The sequence below is a fragment of the Balearica regulorum genome, chromosome 4 (assembly GCF_011004875.1).
Source record: "Balearica regulorum gibbericeps isolate bBalReg1 chromosome 4, bBalReg1.pri, whole genome shotgun sequence".
NCBI classification, from domain to species: domain Eukaryota; kingdom Metazoa; phylum Chordata; class Aves; order Gruiformes; family Gruidae; genus Balearica; species Balearica regulorum.
This window is the reverse complement of record NC_046187.1, coordinates 26971919-26990668: the sequence shown is the minus strand read 5'-3', so window position 1 is coordinate 26990668 and position 18750 is coordinate 26971919. Positions and strand designations below refer to the sequence as shown.

Genomic DNA, 18750 nt, shown 5'->3' with positions numbered 1-18750 from the left:
CAGGATTCCCACCAAAAAAGCCACAAGAATGTTTTTCCCCAGTCTCTCTTAAGCAATACAAGCTACCAAATTCCAAACTAGGACAATACTTGCATGATTACTTGTTCTTTTTGTTTTCTTTTTAAACTGGTGATTTACCAGCTTACCTTTTCTTTTTGTATCTAGTGGTTTAACTTACATTTGTTAAGGCAGAGTTAATAAAAAAAACCCCACCTCTTAAGACAAACTAATTTAGTTACAAGCTCGCACCAGACCTAAAGCTACCCTCATAGAATTTTTCATTTGGAATCCTGCCTGAACTTCAGTTGGGCACATTTTCCTCAGAAAAGCTATTTCTATGTGTAAGCTGGGACATGCATACACAAAGTTTAGTAATATTATCTTGTCTTTCTGCTGAACTATGCTAACTTTCTAAGGCTTTGTAAAACAGCTCTCCTGTAAACAAAATCTTCAATGACTAGGTTTTTAACAGCATTTATCCATCTGTCCCTAACCTTTTGCCTACTGAATTCAGACACAGATCTGTTGAATAGGTTCCTCTTTTTCAGCTCAATCACCAGAAATATCTCCAAATCTAGAAATGTTCCAAGCAAGCAGTAATTAACAAAAAAAAAAACCCCTTGAAATTGTATATAAAAGTGGTAGATCTATATATACACGTTGTTTCCCCCCTTCTGGAAGGAAAGTCGGTTTAATTCATATTAGAACATAAAAATGGAGGGAATAAAAAAAAGCTGGTAGTCAAAGGAAATATCATTCAACCATAGTTAGACATTGAAAAAACCCCCTACCACCCCAAACTAAAACCCCCCAACCAACAAACCCCAAAACAAAACCCCCACCACGCAAACACGAGCGGTTTTCTCTTATCACCGTCAGGAAATAAATTGTTCCTACATATCCTATGGCGACGGTAGGAACGGAGAGACATTGCAGTGTTGAACTCAGCAACGGTATTTAGAATCTATATTTTTGGCTAGCAATATCTTTAAAAGCTTCCCAAAATATATTCCAGGTCAGAGATTTAGAGATAAATACTTGCAGTTTCTTAGTAGTTACAGTAGTTGGCAGAGTTTTTAGCTATTCTAGGTAAATAGATAGTTGGTTCTTTAACAAAAGATCTCTGAAGTACCTCCATCAGGTAATCCTTGTGCAACTCTTCCAATTCCATAACCGCTGAGTGCCCAGCAACATGTCAATGTAACCATTTGCTTATCAGTTTGGGGAACCCAAAACGGAGTACTTAAGACACCTCGCATCATTTAGAGCTTTATTCCTGTAAAATAAGGATGATGATGCTTTTGATGCAAGTATCTTTGTTAGATATGAATTCTTCATCTCATGATGATGATTCAAGTCTTAACAGAGTTGATATCAGGTTTTGAGCACCAAATTCCTTAGTTGGCAGTGGAGGGCGTGTGGGGAGGAAAGAAAGGAAGATCTATCTTTTAGACTTCAAACATTTTCTGACAGAAAAAGACTCAAGAAGAAAGAATTCAAGAAAACAGTGAAAGACTTGTGCAACAGTAAACTTTTACACAAAGTAATTATTGCAGAAAGTTAGACACAGACAAGAAGGACAATAATGATGGAAGTGGTGAGATTTCTAGAAAAGATAATCTCTAGACACTGAATATTGTAATCAACATCCTTAGATCATAGCACAAGTGACCAGCAAAAGTATTTTTAAATACTTAAAGTTTATTGTCAAAACAAACCTTATACAAAACATCAAAAAAGTAGGTGTCTCAATGCAGATAAGCAGGCTAGTAAAATAGTCCGTCTTCCAGCCCCAATTGTCCAGTTTATTTTCCAGAGTAGCAAAAAAGTGTCAAGTCCATTGCTTACTATTAAAAAAATCCAATACCTGACTTCAGACAGGAACTAGAAGAATATTGAAAGGTAATGCAAATGCATACTCTTGGGATCATAATTGCCTGAGCTGCAGAAGTACTGTCACAAGTTTAAGAGGAATCCTTGATTGTGCACCCTATAAACAGCAAATTAGTAACGTTAGTTGCAATATCCAAATAGGTCAAAATTGGGGTGAAAATACAGTTTCTGTGGACTTAGAGAAAGCATGGTATAACACATACACGCTGAGAAACAAAGAGTATAGTTCTTTCCAACTCGACAGCTCTCTGAAGATACAAATATCGACCACCCAGAAGAGGGCTGTTTTAGGAATGAGAGAATGAAAAGTTTAAGATTGAGATTGAGAAGTTTCACAGTAGATTAGTTTGTGATCCATTCCTGTTTTCATTTTTTTTGTTCAATACATTGGCTTTTCTTCCTTTGCCATCAAAAAAACCTCCAACAAAATAGAACATCATCAGATCAGCAAGCTGTGGGCAACATGACTGCTCTTCCATTTTTGTTCTTGTATTCCAACTTTTCCAGTTGTGGGAATTAGCAACTCCAAGACAGCAAGGGATTTGTGTGTCACCAGAGCTCTTCCCACAATTTGTGGAAGAGGCTGACAGCTTTTCACCTGAAGCAATTATCTTTTGTATACGCAGATTCTGGCTGTAGCCACTGCAAAGGCAGCTTACAACAGAGCACTTTTATTGGGTGGTGCAATCAGGGGCTTTATCTTTCTCTGAAGCTCCGAACCAGTGCTTAAGATGTTCTTCTGTGGGCTCTATTCCTGCAGGTCGTGTATCTATACGGAAAACAAGAACATTAAAGTAACAATTAAACTTTCCCTGTTAGACAAGCAGTAGGGATACAGCAGTGTAATCTTGACTAGTGTTTTAAATGTCAACTATCAACGCTTGCCTCTAAGGAGCTTTGTGTTGTGAGGAAATCTGTACTATTACAAAGTTGGCCATCACAAAAACCAGCATATTCTTTCTGGAAGCCTGCCATCAATACATTGAAACCTTTCAACACATCTGCTGAGACCTTCCAAAAATTTTTAGAAGTACATGTAATGATGAAGGCAGTAGCATTAATATGGTAGCATAGATCACTAGGAGACTTCCCCACAAGTCACCAGGCCAGATATAAGAAATCCTGAGTAAGGCTGAGGAACAGAAGTTCTCAAACCAGCTATTACTGCAGCTGGAGCCAGGCAGACCAGCAGATTCAGTGTCAAAGACTATAGTCTACCATCTTGAAAAAGTTTAGAAAAAAGTTAACCAGCAATTAACTTCGAATAGTTTTGCCAGAAGTCTGTGCTTAACCAATGCAAAGTTAAAAAGCAAAACATTTTAGAGCATCAGCTATCTAGCAATGATATTTTGCTAATTCACTTTTAAAAAAGTCAGTCATCACTACTTCCACTGCACCAAAAGAAAAAAGTTTGTATAATCTTCAGAGGGTGAAGGACTCAATTTTTAGGTTCTGTAGAGCATACATAAGCTTCACAGCTCCAACTGGTCAGTCCTTCAACAGCTGACTAACCATTCAAGAAAACTGTGTTATCATGCAAGTTTCAGGTCTGAATATAGACCATACAGGGCATTTACCCTCAACTCACAGACCACCCCTTATATTTTGCCTCTCCAAATCATTATAGGACAATCACTGCATTACGTACCTGTTAGCGTGCCCAGGCTGGAATTATCAAAGAAATTTGTTGGACAAGTCAGTGGCAGAGGCTTTGTTATGTCCTGAGTCACAATTTCTTTAGACTTCAGTTCCTTGGAGGGTGAAGGCATTTGCTCTTTGAGGGAATATGACACCGTCTTCCTTGGAGACCTCGGTACTGGCTCTGCAGTGATTTCTCTTGAGGATCGTTCTTTCCATTTTAGTGCTCTTTCTTTCCATTTTCTAAGTTCCTCTTTCAGTTGAAGCTCATTACTGAAAAGAAAAAAAACCAAACAAACCAGCATTTAGTTAAGAAGAATTTAAAGTAGTTACTTTAAGTAAGGAAAGTGTCTTGCTTTCAGAGGTACAATTTTTTTAAATTTTTAATCTAAAATGCTTTCCAACATACAATTTAAGTATATCTTCTAGCATTTAAGAGATTCTTATGAAAACAAGCAATTTAAAGTTCAAAAGCCATAAAGATATATATAAGCTTTAAATAAAAGCTTATGTGAAAGAATCTAGAAAATCTAAAATTAATAATAATTGCTCACTTCTATTGGTCTCCCAGAAAGAAACACTAATGACATACTTAGGTAGCAACAAATGATTTGACATGTTCCTGATCAGCTTTATACTTACCTCAGTAGAAGGTCATTTTGCTTCTTCAAGTGCAAGTTCTCTTTCTGTAGCTTAGTTTGTTCAGATTTTAGAACAAGTATTTGTGTGCTCTGCACAATACCACTGCCGCCACCACAAGTAAGGGGTATTTGGGATTGCTGAGGAGCTTCTTTTTCTACCACCACTAGAAAACAGTTTTATACAGACGCGCATTATTTGGACAGTGCTTAAAACCAAGTTAATACTTTTTTAGCCTATTCCTTCCTATGGTTTTTCATGTAAAATCTCACTAGGTTACAAGTGCCATTACAACAGCTTTTTTTTTTTTTTTAATACAGAAATACATCTCCCAGCATTCACACTGCCAGGGGATATATTACAAAACTTAAAAGATTCTTCATTGGGCCATTTAGAGTTAAATTAGTTGGTTTCAGGTATGTTGTAATTATAATTTGAACTAGCTATTGATATGTAAAGTCAGGCAATGAAAAAATGGCAACATGAGCTACTACAGCTGCAGCTTATCCCACCCCAAGCACAAACATGGCTGGAGAAATAAACACAAGAACTGCTGTGATTCTACTGCAGTGTACATGCAGCTAACATTTTACTTTCCATTTCATCTTCCAAAGCACCCAGTCTTCTTCATACCCTTTGAGGTAAAAGGCCTGCATTTCACTCTGGATTTTAACCATATAACCTTAAAACTGAACGTTTAACATGAGAGAGTCCCTTATATTAATCTTGAACTTACCAGTAACATCTTGCTCTTGCTGCGCTCTTCTAAGTTCTTCTTTCAGTTTTCTTAACTGTTGTTCTTGGTGTTCTAGAAGAGCTTTATAATTAGCCAGTCTATATGTGGCAGGAAGGAAAAAAAAATCCTCAGTTTAATGATTATTACAGTTGCAGGAGAGCTACTTTGATTTCCAAATGAGCTATCAAATACAAAACATGCCCCAGTTATACAGGTAAAATTACATAAACCTGGTTTTCAGTTTGATTTTAGGTAGTGTAGAAAACCAAAAGTTGGACTAGCATTATTCTCTGTGTATCCCTTCTCCCAGTGATTTCAATTACTACTTTCTCTTCACCTTCTTTTGTCAGAACAGTTGTTTCAATTATGGCTGAACACGGGTTGGTTGAGAAATTTTGGTGGGTGTATAGGGAAGCTTTGTAATCAACTCAAGATGCGTGTGGTTTTACTTCTCTATAATCTAGCTACAGTAAAAGACTAGGACACCTAAAGCTGAATGGTCACTTCTTATTCTGTAGAAGAGAGAAACAGACAAGGAGAAGCCAAGAACAAAGTAGTTGAGAATCATAACAAGGTAAAATTTGAACTTACTTCATATCAAAAGAGTTGGATTGTTTCATTCTTTCCATATCGTATTTTACCAATTGTGTTTTGAGATGATCAATTTCCTCTTTGTACAACTCAGCACCTTTATTTAATTTTGCCTGAGAAGAAAATAAGAGATTGAGTATGAAGAAAGGCTTGTTACCTAGCAATGAATTTAAGGGTTCCTTACTTTGTCTCTTTACTATCATCTGCTACATTTTGCAGGACAAGACTAGGAGCAGGAAATTATTCTGGAGTAAGAACAACCTACATTACCAACTAACACTATAGTGCTAGTTGGTATCCTAACGATGGTGTGTGTTACGTGCAATCATATTTTAGCAAGTTTTGCTGGCTTACTTGCAGATACAAGTCTGTGAATTTTGAACTACTATACAAACATATTATGTAGAAAATAGCTCATGCTTTGGTTTCAAAATTTAAATTATTTTTTAGAATGTTTCAGAAATGCATGACATACAAGTGATAAATTTAGCTTCTAATGTCATAACATGTCTAATGTCATAACATGTTTCGTCTCTGAAGGCTGCATTGGTAGAATGTAAAACGGCATGCTAAATAGGCGGGTAGAGCGTTCTACTCTACAAATGCCATACAGAACAATAAACTGATTTTACAGAGCTACATTTCATCTACAGCTCTTCTCAAGCATGCTCTGTCTCTCTCTGAGATCAGAGGAGAATAAGAGAGTAAAGTAGCCTGGAGAAGAGAAGGCTTCAGGGAGACCTTATAGCAGCCTTCCAGTACCTGAAGGAGGCCTACAGGAAAGCTGGAGAGGCACTGTTTACAAGGGCATGGAGTGATAGGACAAGGGGTAACAGCCTTAAGCTGAAGGGTGGTAGATTTAGATTAGATGTTAGGAAGGAATTCTTCATTGTGAGGGTGGCAAGACACTGGAACAGTTTGGCCAGAGCAGTTGTGGATGCCCCATCCCTGGAAGCGTTCAAGGCCAGGCTGGATGGGGCTTTGGGCAACGTGGTCTACTGGAGAGTGTTCCTGCCCGTGGCAGGGGGGGTGGAACTAGATGATCTTTGAGGTCCCTTCCAACCCAAACCATTCTGTGATTCTATGATAAGTATTTTGCTCATACCTGGAGACTCTGATTCTCTGCCAAGGCAGTTCTGAGGCAATTCTCTGTCTCATTCAGTTTGGCTTGCAGTTGAGTGAGCTCACTTGTCGCAGTTTTTATTCTTATCTGTGCTTGCAACTTGTTTATCTTGTCATCTTTCTCTTTGACATTTTTTCCTACTTCATTTATTACATTTTCCAACTTTTGAATTTTTACTTCCATAGCCTATTGAGATATAATCAGTTACGAGCAGTTATGCCAAGAGATATAACAGTAACAGCACATGGTCGTATTCTTAATAAAAACAAACAAAACCCCCAAACCACACACCAAAAAAATACAACACTACAGGCCCTATGGCAACTCTTGGTATCTACCTCACTGTTTTGTGTCACATTTTAATATTCTGGAACACTCAAGTCTAAGAAAAAAGTGCTTTGAATGAGAGTAACTGTGACCAAAAAAAAGGACAGAAAATGAGTCCTCAATTCCTAGGATTAAAGATAGAATTCTTCTCCAGCTTCCAGTTTGACACAGTGAATATCACGTACTTAAAGGAAGCATCAAGAGTATCATGCTATTAAAATCAATACTTCAAAAACAAATGGGAACATTTCATGTGGATTTCTAAACTGGCATCTATTTGTGTACAGAAAACAGGCAGTTAAAATAATCACATTACAGGCAAGAGCTCAAACTTTCACTTCGGAAATAAAAAAGCTACAAAAATAAAGTGCACTGTAGGCCAGTATATTATCTGGCACCCATTCACAGTTGCCAATTTTTATTTTCTTTTCAAAGTACTCTCACTTAGCAAACAAGCATCAAAGAAGTTTTCTATAGAAACAAATATCAGTACCTTTATATTTTGTTCTGCATCCTTTAATTTATTTTTAAGCCTGTAGTTTTCTTCTTCTAACGCAAGACTGGCAGAGCCACCAGGGGCCAGTTGTTCTTTAAGAGTGTTTAGTTCTTGACACAACTCTTCACTTTTGTCTTTTCTCTGTTTCAATTCAACATCAGCATTTCTACAATAATTGGCAGTTCTGGCATCCAGCTCTGAAGAAAGTTGAAGGAGTATCTGAAAATAAGTAGTGTTACACAGATAAAGTTTAAATTGTTTTGAATCAGCTAGAAATAGGGTAAATGAAGAAACAGGAAGTATCTTGGCCTGTATTCATTTCACATTCTTGTTTCAGTGTCCCATTTGAAGATGCTTGCTATCAGAAATAGAATCACTAACACTCAAAAGTCTAGTTTCATTTCCAGAAGAGGGGGAGGCAGGAAGGGGTACAAGAGAAGATGATAATGCATTGCAAATTTCCCAATATATCTGCATTAACTCAAACAAACAGTAACATTACAGAAACAAAGAAATTATATTGGAAAGACTTCTTGGATGTCAGTAACAGAAACAAACACAATTATTCACAGAAGTTTTTACTAGAAAATATCATTGACTATAGTAAGCAACACCATTTGTGAGAAAACATGCACACTGAACTATTCTAGAAACCCATATGCTTAACATGCCAGGTAAAGAAAAACTTCACAGCTGTCAGGAAATGACAAAATTATACTAGATTTTTTTTTTTGTTTGGTAAAAGCTTTGATCTATATAATATGTCTGTCGGAATTCTTCCGAAAATTCTGCCAACATTGGGAAATCCTGAAGTCAAGACTGGCTATCGACTCTAAGGAAGAAACTTTTCAAAATAGACTAAACTTAATGGGACAGAACTGAGCCACAACACTAGGGGAAGAAGGGTGATGAGTGCTTCATACTTCAATACTAGTAGAAGGAATAATAGTACGAACACAGCAGGAACTTCCAGGATACTTGTCAGGAAGACTGTTCCTAACAACTAGTCAGAAGGTAGTGGATTCTCTCCCATAACCTGTTTATTGAGAAGTGTTCAATACATTTAATCAGAGAGCTAAAAATCTCATGAAACCCTGTTCATGATGTACTTGACCTGGTAAAACACTTGGTCTTTTTTACCCCCAAAGGGGGCAAGAGGTAAGGCGGCAAGAAAAGAGAAAGGAAGGCTGAACTATCTCTAGAATAACTTAACTTTCTGAAGTCAGAAAGGGTGTGAGAATATAAGTTACAATGAAGTTTTAAAAATGGCAGAAAATTTTGATAAAGTTGTCTTGAAGACAGCAGACAATCTTGTGGGCATAAAGCCTGGAAAAAGTGATTGTATCAGGCTGCCAAGTTCTGCAAGCAAAGCTATATAACCTAGAGTTTCCAGAATTTAGTCTAATAAAAAAATGCAAACATCACCCACACATTTATTTGTCACCTATAAAGTCTTCTACAAAGCAAGTTTCCAAGTTTGGAAGCATGAGGACAGTAATCTTTAAAAATCTTCTAAGTATTCCTACATTTAGATTCAACGAGGCTCAGTGCCAGGTCCTGCACTTGGGTCACAACAACCCCAGGCAACACTACAGGCTTGGGGAAGAGTGGCTAGAAAGCTGCTGGGTGGAAGAGGACCTGATGGTGCTGGTTGATAGCTGGCTGAATATGAGCCAGCAGTGTTCCCAGGAGGCCAAGAAGGCCAACAGCATCCTGGCTTGTATCAGAAATAGTGTGGCCAGCAGGACTAGGGAAGTGACTTTCCCCCCATACTCGGCACTGGTGAGGCTGCACCTCGAGTCCTGGGTTCAATTTTGGGCCCCTCACTACAAGAAGAACATTGAGGTGCTGGAGCGTGTCCAGAGAAGGGCAACAAAGCTGGTGAAGGGTCTAGAGCACAAGTCTGATGAGGAGCGGCTGAGGGAACTGGGGTGGTTTAGCCTGGAGAAGAGGAGGCTGAGGGGAGACCTTATGGCTCTCTGCAGCTACCTGAAAGGAGGTTGTAGCCAGGTGGGAGTTGGTCTCTTCTCCCAAGAAAGAGGTGATAGGACAAGAGGAAATGGCTTCAAGTTGCACCAAGGGAAGTTTAGATTGGATATTAGGAAAAATTTCTTCACCAAAAGGGTTGTCAAGCACAGGAACAGGCTGCCCAGAAAAGTGGTTGAGTCACCATCCCTGGAGGTATTTAAAAGACGTGTAGATGTGGTACTTGGGGACATGGTTTAGTGGTGGACTAGGCAGTGTTAGGTTAATGGTTGGACTTGATGATCAAGGTCTTTTCCAACCTAAATGATTCTGTGATTCTATCTTACAGTTAGTATGAATATAGTAAGTGCTGATAATAATGAATAATCTTTAAAAAGCCTTTTATTGTGTTTTGTTTTCAATCAGATTAGAGGCACTTAGAGTGCTTACACAAAATACATTTCTAATTAAAGATTTAACTTTACCTTGACTTTAGGAGTCCAGAAGTTAATGACTTGCAAAAGCCTTTCGTTATCTTTCCTTAACTCTTCTTTAAGTTCCTCTGCATCACAGTGAGTTCCTGAACAAGCTTCCCAGAACTGTGTTGTTTCTTTTCTAGCACTTTCTTCCTGCTGTAACTGTGCCTCTATGCTGAGAAGTTCACTTTCCATTTCTGATACATCTTTGAGAATGCTCTTTAGAAAAGAAGGGATTCAAGTTTAAACATTGCTTTGATAACTACATGTCTAAATACACATTTTACTCTCTTAGCTATCAATATTTGCAGGAAGTCTGGTTTAGTGTCCAATTATCATATAAAAGGAATTTCACTATACCTAAGGTGCACCCTACTGGGAAAATGAGAAGATGATCTACATTCTTGGGGCAAGCGGGAAGGGGAAAGTGGAAAAAATATGCATGTTAGTAAGAGTTTCTCCCTTTGTTTTAAAAGTCATCTTGGTATCGGTAGTATGTATTTTACAGGGCAAATGAGTAAATAACATTCTCACTATTTTATAACCTAATAATTTCACTTTGAGCCATTTTATAAAACCAAATTTTCATATTATGAAATTAGTAGCACAAAAAATATGAATTCCACCCTCCCCTTAAGTGAAGTCTTAACAGATAAAAGCAATGCCATTAGATTAGCACCACCACATTACCCCATGCTTTGAAATACACAAGTGTTTGTCTGAAAATTGGTTCAAACGTTACCTCTGCATTCAAGTGCAAACTCTGCAGCACTTCACTGATGTTTAACTCTTGAGAAGATATTTCATTCTGATTCAAATAAATCTTCCCGAGATACTGAATCTGAGTTCGTAGCTGATATTGTTTTCTCTTTTCCTCAAGCAATTCCATTTCATACTTGTTAACAGTAGTATGATATTCTCTTCTCTTTGAGCAAACACGACTGAACAGAAACTGTGGTAGAAAGACAGGATATATCAGTAAGTATGCTTTAAAAATGGTACTCTGCATCCAGCTAAAATTCCAAATTTCATAATTCTACTCTCCTAGTCCATAGGTGTCCAGGACAACTAAAACGTGACTAAGAAAATTAAGTTCGCACGTGCTGAATAGCAACAGCATAAGACTTTTAGCTGGGTCAGCATTTCTAAAGTATGATATTTTTTGTAGACTCCTGAAAAGGCCAAAAAGTCTAAAATGTTTCAGACACCCTTCCATGACTCTAGACTTTGAAAAGCAAAGTATTCTTTGTTGTATTTATTTTCTCAGAGTTGTGAAAGGTGCAGATAATCTACAAGAAAAATATCACCATGCTGATATAAAGCTTTATTCTAGTTGACATTACTACTTAAACATCTTTAACTGTAAAAAGTTGAAAGGCATCTATGGAAAAAAAGAAAAAAGATCAAAACCTAAACCCCTTAAGTTAAGTCATGAATAAGGCTCTTTGGAATACTTGTTAAATTATTTAGCTAATGGATATTTATAGAGACAGCTGACTCAAGATCACATCCAGTATTTCTGTACACTGGATACAAACCTTGCCTTCTCCGCAGCCCTTCCTCCCCTCGTAAACAAAAACCCCCTAATATTTAATGGTAAATAAAGAAACAGAACAAAGTTTTATGCAGAATTACAGTAAATGATATAACACGAATTCTTTCCCAATTTCCCATAACTTCTTTTCTGATAATTGGAATCAGTTTCTCCACTGAATTACGAGAATTGGGGAAAGCCTGCAAGGCTATAGAGGTTATCAAACTACTTGGGTAGTTTTGCAGAGTAAATATACATCTCCAAGGCATCTTGCATGTCTCTTTCCCCCACAATAACATACATACTTAGGGGCCCATAATTTGATTTATGGAGTATAGAAAGAAAATTTATTTTTCCAATTAAAGTGGATTAATAGTAATGAAATACTGTGCAAAGCAGTTAAACTACAGTCAAAAACTAGGGTTGATTAACTTAACTAAATAGTTCCAGTTTTCCAGGATTGTAAAGCATTTACTATCAATTTATTTTCCACAAGATATGCATTCACAAAAATCAAAGCTAGAGTATATAGAATCCCAGCAGTTAATATTGAAAGCTTATTAAAAAAAAATCCCCAAAGCAATATGAAGCATCCATATATTCAGCATTTTCAATTGGTACCTTCAGTTTGTTCAATAAACTCTGGAGATGACTGTTTATTTTCTCATTTTCAGTTTGAAGTCTTTTGACTTGTTTACTCTGTTCCAATGAAAGCTGAGTCAGTATGACAGCTATCAGTGCTTTTTGACTATTCAGTTCATTCTTTAGATTCAGAGACACTGTGGAGAGACATTCATACCTCTTCCCCATATTCGGGAATTTCTCAAGAAGCTCCTAAATCAAGTGAAACAAATACATTCTGTCACAATTAGAAAATGAGTGATTAGCTATGAACAGAAGGTCAAAATAAGCTATCAGACTCCAGGATTAACCCCTACAGTATGTATTGGCTTTACAACAGAAAAGTTAATAGGACTAAGACAAAAATACTAAGCCAGACACAACAGTAGAGAATTTCTTAGTTTCTAAGAAAATCATATTTCACAAGCTCAAAATATTTTCATGATTTAGGTTGCCTAGCCCCAACAAGACCTGTAGATCAGGCCTGAAACAAAACTGTTGCCAGTTCACAAGTTTGCCAGCTGGGTTGCCCTCAGGATGGGCTCTCAAGTTGACCTACTTGGTCCTTTGCTGAAAGAAAGGGATCGTGGAATTGTTGCTAGCACTCTGCATAAAAAGGGAGAAGTGATCGAGCACTGAGCAGTCTGAGAAATGCATTAGGCTTCAGGGCACTCCTAGTAAACTGCAACTCCAGTATCACACACAAAGCTAGGTTATACATTTTAAAGGAAGTATAAAACTTCCTAGATGTACTGCCTCCATATTTGGTTCTCAGTTGAAAGCAGCAGGATTCACCAGTTTAACTCTTCACAGTAAAAACATCAGAACTAACATAGGCCCTGTCCAACTATTTTCAAAATACTTGAGAAACTTGCACAAGAAAGAGGCAGACAATATCTTACCTATTATAAAAGTCAGAAAGGGAGAGTGCCATTTGAAGTGATCAATTGATGTTGCTTACTTCCCTCATTATTAGCTCCCTACTGCTGATGTAGGATAGAAAGAGTGTGAATCAAGAAAGCAATGCATAAGTGATTACCACAATTCGGTCCTTTACTGCTTTTGGCGTTAACTGAAGAAGCACTGAGGGCTTTTCTAGCATGGTATAGAATGACGCCCAGATCTGCTGTGCAGATGTATAGCCTGCACTGCAATAGTACTCTTTAAAGTGTTTCATACATATTCATAAATCCTGGTTTATTTAGGCTTTCAGTAGGTTAGTAGTACTTCTCACATCTGTGAGAAAGTATACTCAGGATAGTTAACTAACAAGAGCTCTGAGAAATTACAGGAGCTTCCTATTTTGAGGAGAGAAGCTATTTAATGAAACTAATTGGAAGCCAGTTTATTTTTGATGTGGAGTAATGAAAGGGAGGATTGGGCAGGGGGTGTGTGCGTGTGTATTTTGCAAAAACAAAATGGTGAACTGCTTCTACATGACTAGTTATTTTCATTGGGGTGGCTGGACAGTAATGAAATCCAGTGAGAAGTCTCAACTGAGAAGTTCAATTTAACCTTCTTGGAACAGGATGCAGAGCCACTGACCAGCAACAGCAAATCAACTGTTCCCATGGTTTGCAGCAACAAGATAAACAAGCAACAAGATATATAAAAATTTTTATGGATTATACACAGAAGCAAGGCTTATGCTCCAGAACAAATGGTTTTAAGGTTTTACATGCATCCTTAAAATAAGGAGAGAAGTAAGTTTACCTTAATTTGCAAGGTTTTTTCCTTCAGGGTGTTGTCAACCATCTGCTCTGCATTATCTGGTGGATTCACCTGAATGGATATATCATTCAAGCTTCTCTGTTTCAGTTGGTCTACAGCACACTCTAGTTTTGCATTTGTTTCAACACACTAAAATAAAAGCATAAATATTTAAAGTGCCATTCAAGAAGAGAAGTGATGAATAACTTAGGTATGCAACTTGCAACACCAACCATCTCATAATTTTTTTGCAATTCTGTTTTTAGCTGGTCCCGCTCAGATCTGACATCCTGGAGAAGTTTTTGTAGTTCATCTTTTTCTTGGTTAATTGATGAGATTTGTTCTTTAAGTTGGAAAGAGTGACTAGTTCTTTCAGCCAATAACTGGTCTTTTTCACATGACACGCTATTTAGTGTCTCAGTTAACTGTTGAATCTATAATAAATAGTGGAGAAAAACCAAGAATTATGATTTGGTCCTGGTCAGTGAAGCACTCAAATCAGTTGTGTCAAATCCAAAGAACATAGTTTGCAATAACTCTAAAATTCACACTAACGGCAAGAGAAGTTTAAAAAAAAAAAAAGGTGTTCTAATCACTCAGAAACTGAAATTAAAAGGAAGAGGAATAGCATTACACCCAGAGAACTCTACTTTAGTCAACTTTGCTCTTCAGTAAAGCAAGAGGAAACAAAAGAGGCAGTCAACATATGTCCACATCACAACAGAATGAAAAGAAATAGAAGATTAGCATGAGGACGGGCCATGGAATTGTCTTTATATCTGCTCTAATGGTTAGAAGAGTAACGCACTTGCTAATATGAAGCAATCCTTAATTATAATAGTCTTTGATCTACAGAAAAAGGACAATTTTGACAGGTGAAATTGAAGAAGTAAAAACTGCGAAAAGACTGAGTTGGCAAGAGCTAAGTGCAAGACTTTCTAAATAACAGATAGAGTTTGAAAGTGTGCAAAGCACCAAGGATTCCAAACGCACTTAGGTTCATACTGTCTAGTGCCTTTTAAAGTCTGAATAAATACATGTACAATTATGACTATATTAAGTCTGCACACATTGGATAAATTGGTGCCCATTCTAAGGAAGTGAACAACCCAGCTGGTTACGAGGCTGAGACAAGTTGATGCTACTTCTAAACATCACTAAAGAAACTTGTACAAAATCCTTTGCCTGTGTTCATGCTTATTTAGCACACATAAAAATGATGCACTGAGAATTAGAAATTAAGCAAAAGTTTAGCACATCAGTGATAAAGCACCAGAAGTCAGAATTGCAGAATAGCTACTAAAACCAAAGCTCCTCACTTTGTTTGTTAGGCTGTCCTCCAAAATCTCTGATCGCCTCTGAACTTTCAACAAATGTTCTTCTCTTTCTTCGGCTTTGATCTTCTCATTGCTGAGGAGTTCTTGTTGCCACTTCAATTCCTTTTCAGTTTCAAGAATCTGGAGTAAAAATAAAATAGCAAATATAAAATTAAGTTCTGAGATAGCACATGACTACCTCTCACATACTAGGCTACTCAATATTTCATAGGAGTCAAAATACTTGGCATAAAAAAACCCACCTGTTTTAGTTTGAGTACAACTTCAAATGTTGTCTTTGAAAGTTTCTCCTTTCACTAAGCAAAGCCTGTCAACCAGCATATTGATAAATCCTTAGCAGTGTAAAACTTAGATGAAGTATGCTACAAACCTGTTTGGACATATTTTCTGCAATCCCTGTTTACATAGATGAGTAACACAAAGCAGAGATTTAATTTGAGTAGGGTTCACATCAAGAACTATCTAGAAATTATTACTAACACAGTTTTACAAGTTGGACTGCTATCAGAGTACTGTTAAATTATCTATCGTAATTTATTATATAACTAGCATTCCTTTCACTAAACCTCTGAATTTCCACTGAAGTTGAAGTTTTACAGCAAGACAATTGATACTCAAAACCAGTTGAACTGGAAGATATCAGTAGTGAGAGTAAGAAAATTCTCCTCCCACCATAGATTCAAATTAACTAGAGATATTTGAAGTGATCACTCAATATCTGAGCAAGGAGTGCTGCTCAATGAATACCACCTAATTCACTTGTCTTCACTGTTGTGAAGATATGCCTCATCCAGAAGAGAAATAAGAGTGTCAGAGTTTGCCAGCTTTAGTTTCAAAACTTTGGACTATGGAACATACCATGTCATCCAATTAATTAAAAAATGCCTGTTAAATGTTTTGGTAATGAAACCCATGTATTTTTCCGGTTCCTCATTTATTCCTAAATAAAGCAGGCTCAGATAATCTTTTCAAAAGAATTTACATACATCGTTAAATACTACTCCACAAGACAGAAGTTAAAGCACATCAATATTCTTCAGTCTGGGTATATAACATTAATACTTTAAGATATTTTTCAAGACAGCTTCAAGAATTAACCATCTTCCTCTACCAAGTGTTTATAGTGATTATACTTTAATCAAAGATAAAGCACCTTATCAACACTCTCCTGCAGGTTAATCTCCAGTTTGCTCTTCTCCGCTTGAATACCTTCCAGCATTTCCTGGAGCTGATCCCTCTCCTGTGCTAACAAATTACACTGGTTCTCCAGCCGTTGAAGGTTATTGCTTTCACTCTCAGTCTTTTCTTTCAGTTCACCCAGCAGCTGGTGCCTTTCCTTAGTTGCCAAATTTAAGTCCTCATTCAATTTGATTACCTATTAAAAGATATTTTTAAAAATAAGTATAAAATCAACACATAACTAGTAGCAAAAACTCCTCTCCTGTTACTAAATTGTATTATCATGACATCATCTATCAGACCAACAAAAGAGCGCAAATTATCATGGGTAAATACCTGTTATTCTAATGAGTCCTTGAGAGGACATTCTCCAAATAATTTCTAAGTTTCTTATTACTGTACTTGCCTTTTCTTTCAGTTTGTTTATTTCTTCATTGAGTTTTTCTTCAGTGTTTTGCAATTTCTCTTCTCCATTTGCTAGCAGGTTCTTCTGGATATCAGCTTGCTCTTTCTGATGCTTTAGTTCTTCCTGAAGATTTTCCATTTCTGCCAGAACTTTTAAGGACTGCAGAACAAGGTATGACACGGATGTTCACTCAGTATAAGGCAGAGAAAAGAAGCAGCTTCCTTTTAACTTTAGGAATTATGGGCTTGATTTTTGTTAACTACATACCAGAACAAATTTGTCTGAAATAGTGTGTCAACAGAAGCATACTTTTCATGCAAATATTGAAGTCACTAATCTCCCAGGAAATAAGACATCAGGAGGGAGAAATAGGATAGCTGATCAGTTTCTTTTTAGGTTTAGCTTTCTTTTCATCAGTCCAGAATGAGCTGAAGTGGTAGGAGAATTAAGCCCTTTGATATCAATAAGCCTGAATTACCTCTACTGTTCAGTGCTAGATACAGAGTGTTTGTCCAGCAGGTGGCAGACCACTGTGCCTAAACCCGGAGCAGCACAGTGACCAAAAGGGCAGGAAGAGCAGACGGGGAAGAAAAAAATAGAGATTCCAAAACCCAGACTGGATTAGTAAACTAAATTTTTAGCTTACTGCCACTATGAACAATTGAAGGGAGAGGAAGAGATACTGAATAGCAGAAGGCTTCATGACTGAAATAATTCAGAGTAGTACAACTTCTCTTTAAAACAATTATTTAAGAGATTTTATACGTACTCTCTCCTGGCTTTCCCGACAGTCAGCCTCTAACTGATCTCTTTTTGCTTTACCAGTCTCTACCATTTGCTGTAGCTCATCTTTCTCCTGATTAAGTAAAGTGATTTTTTCAAGCTGCTGACAGATATGCTCATTCATTGTTCTTTCTATTTGTTCTTTTTCTGCCAGTAGCTTGCCATATTCAGAAGAGACCTGAGTCAGGTTTTCAGTTACTTCAGTGAGCTGAAACAACAAATAAGAACCAGTATTAATATTTCTAATAATTTCTAGCATGGGTAGAAGTAATTTGATAGTTATTTTGGAAAAAAACCCAACCCAGTAACATTCTAATTTATTAAATTTTGTTGTCCCAGTAATCAGGTTCTGATTTAGGAAGAGTGTTATTGGATCATATTTCACAAGCACTATCTGAACATATGGGTTGTTATAATTGAATTATTTTACAGAAGACACTTCCATTAACTTACTGCTATAGTAAAGATGTAACAATTTTGCTTAAAAGTCAATCAAATTTCAGTGCTTCTGTCTCATTGGTAGACCAAAGTGAATGTGTAAAAACTTACGGGCCATTATAATTCCATAAAAACGACTCCATTGCTGTAACCACAGCAGATGGTCTTGATTCTAACAGACATTAATGTCTTAAAAGCCACGATAGCTTCAGACAGGAAAATAATAAGTAGATAAGAAATGTATAATAATGCAAGTTAAAGAATGAGCTAAATTGCCTTTTAGTTGCTCAAGTATCTTCAGAGTTACATAGCTAAAAGACATACTAGAATTTAAAAAGTTTTAAGACTTGGAAAATATGTTGAGGTCAAAGAGCAGTATTGACTCCAAATAATATTCCATCATTCAACACTAAGGCATGTTTAGTTATAAGTAAGGGTTGTAGCTTGCAGGTGAAATTGTATTCGATCATCTTTTTACTGTCTCTGTTTCTATGGAAGCAGTACGGGGGGCAGGGGGAAGGAAAGTTTTTAATTAAGTTTCATTATTACATTCACTGAACTCTTACAAACTGAAGTCTGCAGAGGACATGAGTTGCCAATCCTGATAGAATTTTTAGTTTACTTGACAAAACTGCATCTGACCTTCTGCTGCAGTTCATCAGTTGTTTCCTTCAATGCCTCTTGTGCTTTCAAGAGTTGGTTTTCTTTCTCCGAGATATTTCCTTTCAGCTCCACAATAGTCTCCTGATGCTGTTTGAGAGAGCTATGAGCACATCTCAACTCTTCCTGCATATCTGAATTCTTTGGACACACCACAGTTAAAGTAAATTAAAGCCTGAACAACACTTCCAAAAGTTA

General features: G+C 37.0%; 1 protein-coding gene across 1 annotated transcript in view; it reads right to left on the bottom strand.

The window, feature by feature from the left end:
* Positions 1-1581: 1581 nt before the first annotated feature.
* The window catches only part of CENPE (centromere protein E), a 40275-nt gene continuing 23106 nt past the window's right edge, over positions 1582-18750 (bottom strand). Inside the window, exons 28-44 of the mRNA XM_075751514.1 lie at positions 18535-18693; positions 17441-17662; positions 16672-16830; positions 16240-16461; positions 15069-15206; positions 13983-14183; positions 13753-13899; positions 12040-12252; positions 10627-10836; positions 9894-10103; positions 7441-7662; positions 6603-6806; positions 5498-5610; positions 4907-5004; positions 4174-4336; positions 3542-3804; positions 1582-2662 (exon numbers count right to left, since the gene is read on the bottom strand). Coding sequence (XP_075607629.1) covers positions 2565-2662; positions 3542-3804; positions 4174-4336; positions 4907-5004; positions 5498-5610; positions 6603-6806; positions 7441-7662; positions 9894-10103; positions 10627-10836; positions 12040-12252; positions 13753-13899; positions 13983-14183; positions 15069-15206; positions 16240-16461; positions 16672-16830; positions 17441-17662; positions 18535-18693 — 3042 coding nt within the window. The 3' untranslated portion in view covers positions 1582-2564. The remainder of the gene's footprint in view (positions 2663-3541; positions 3805-4173; positions 4337-4906; positions 5005-5497; positions 5611-6602; positions 6807-7440; positions 7663-9893; positions 10104-10626; positions 10837-12039; positions 12253-13752; positions 13900-13982; positions 14184-15068; positions 15207-16239; positions 16462-16671; positions 16831-17440; positions 17663-18534; positions 18694-18750) is intronic.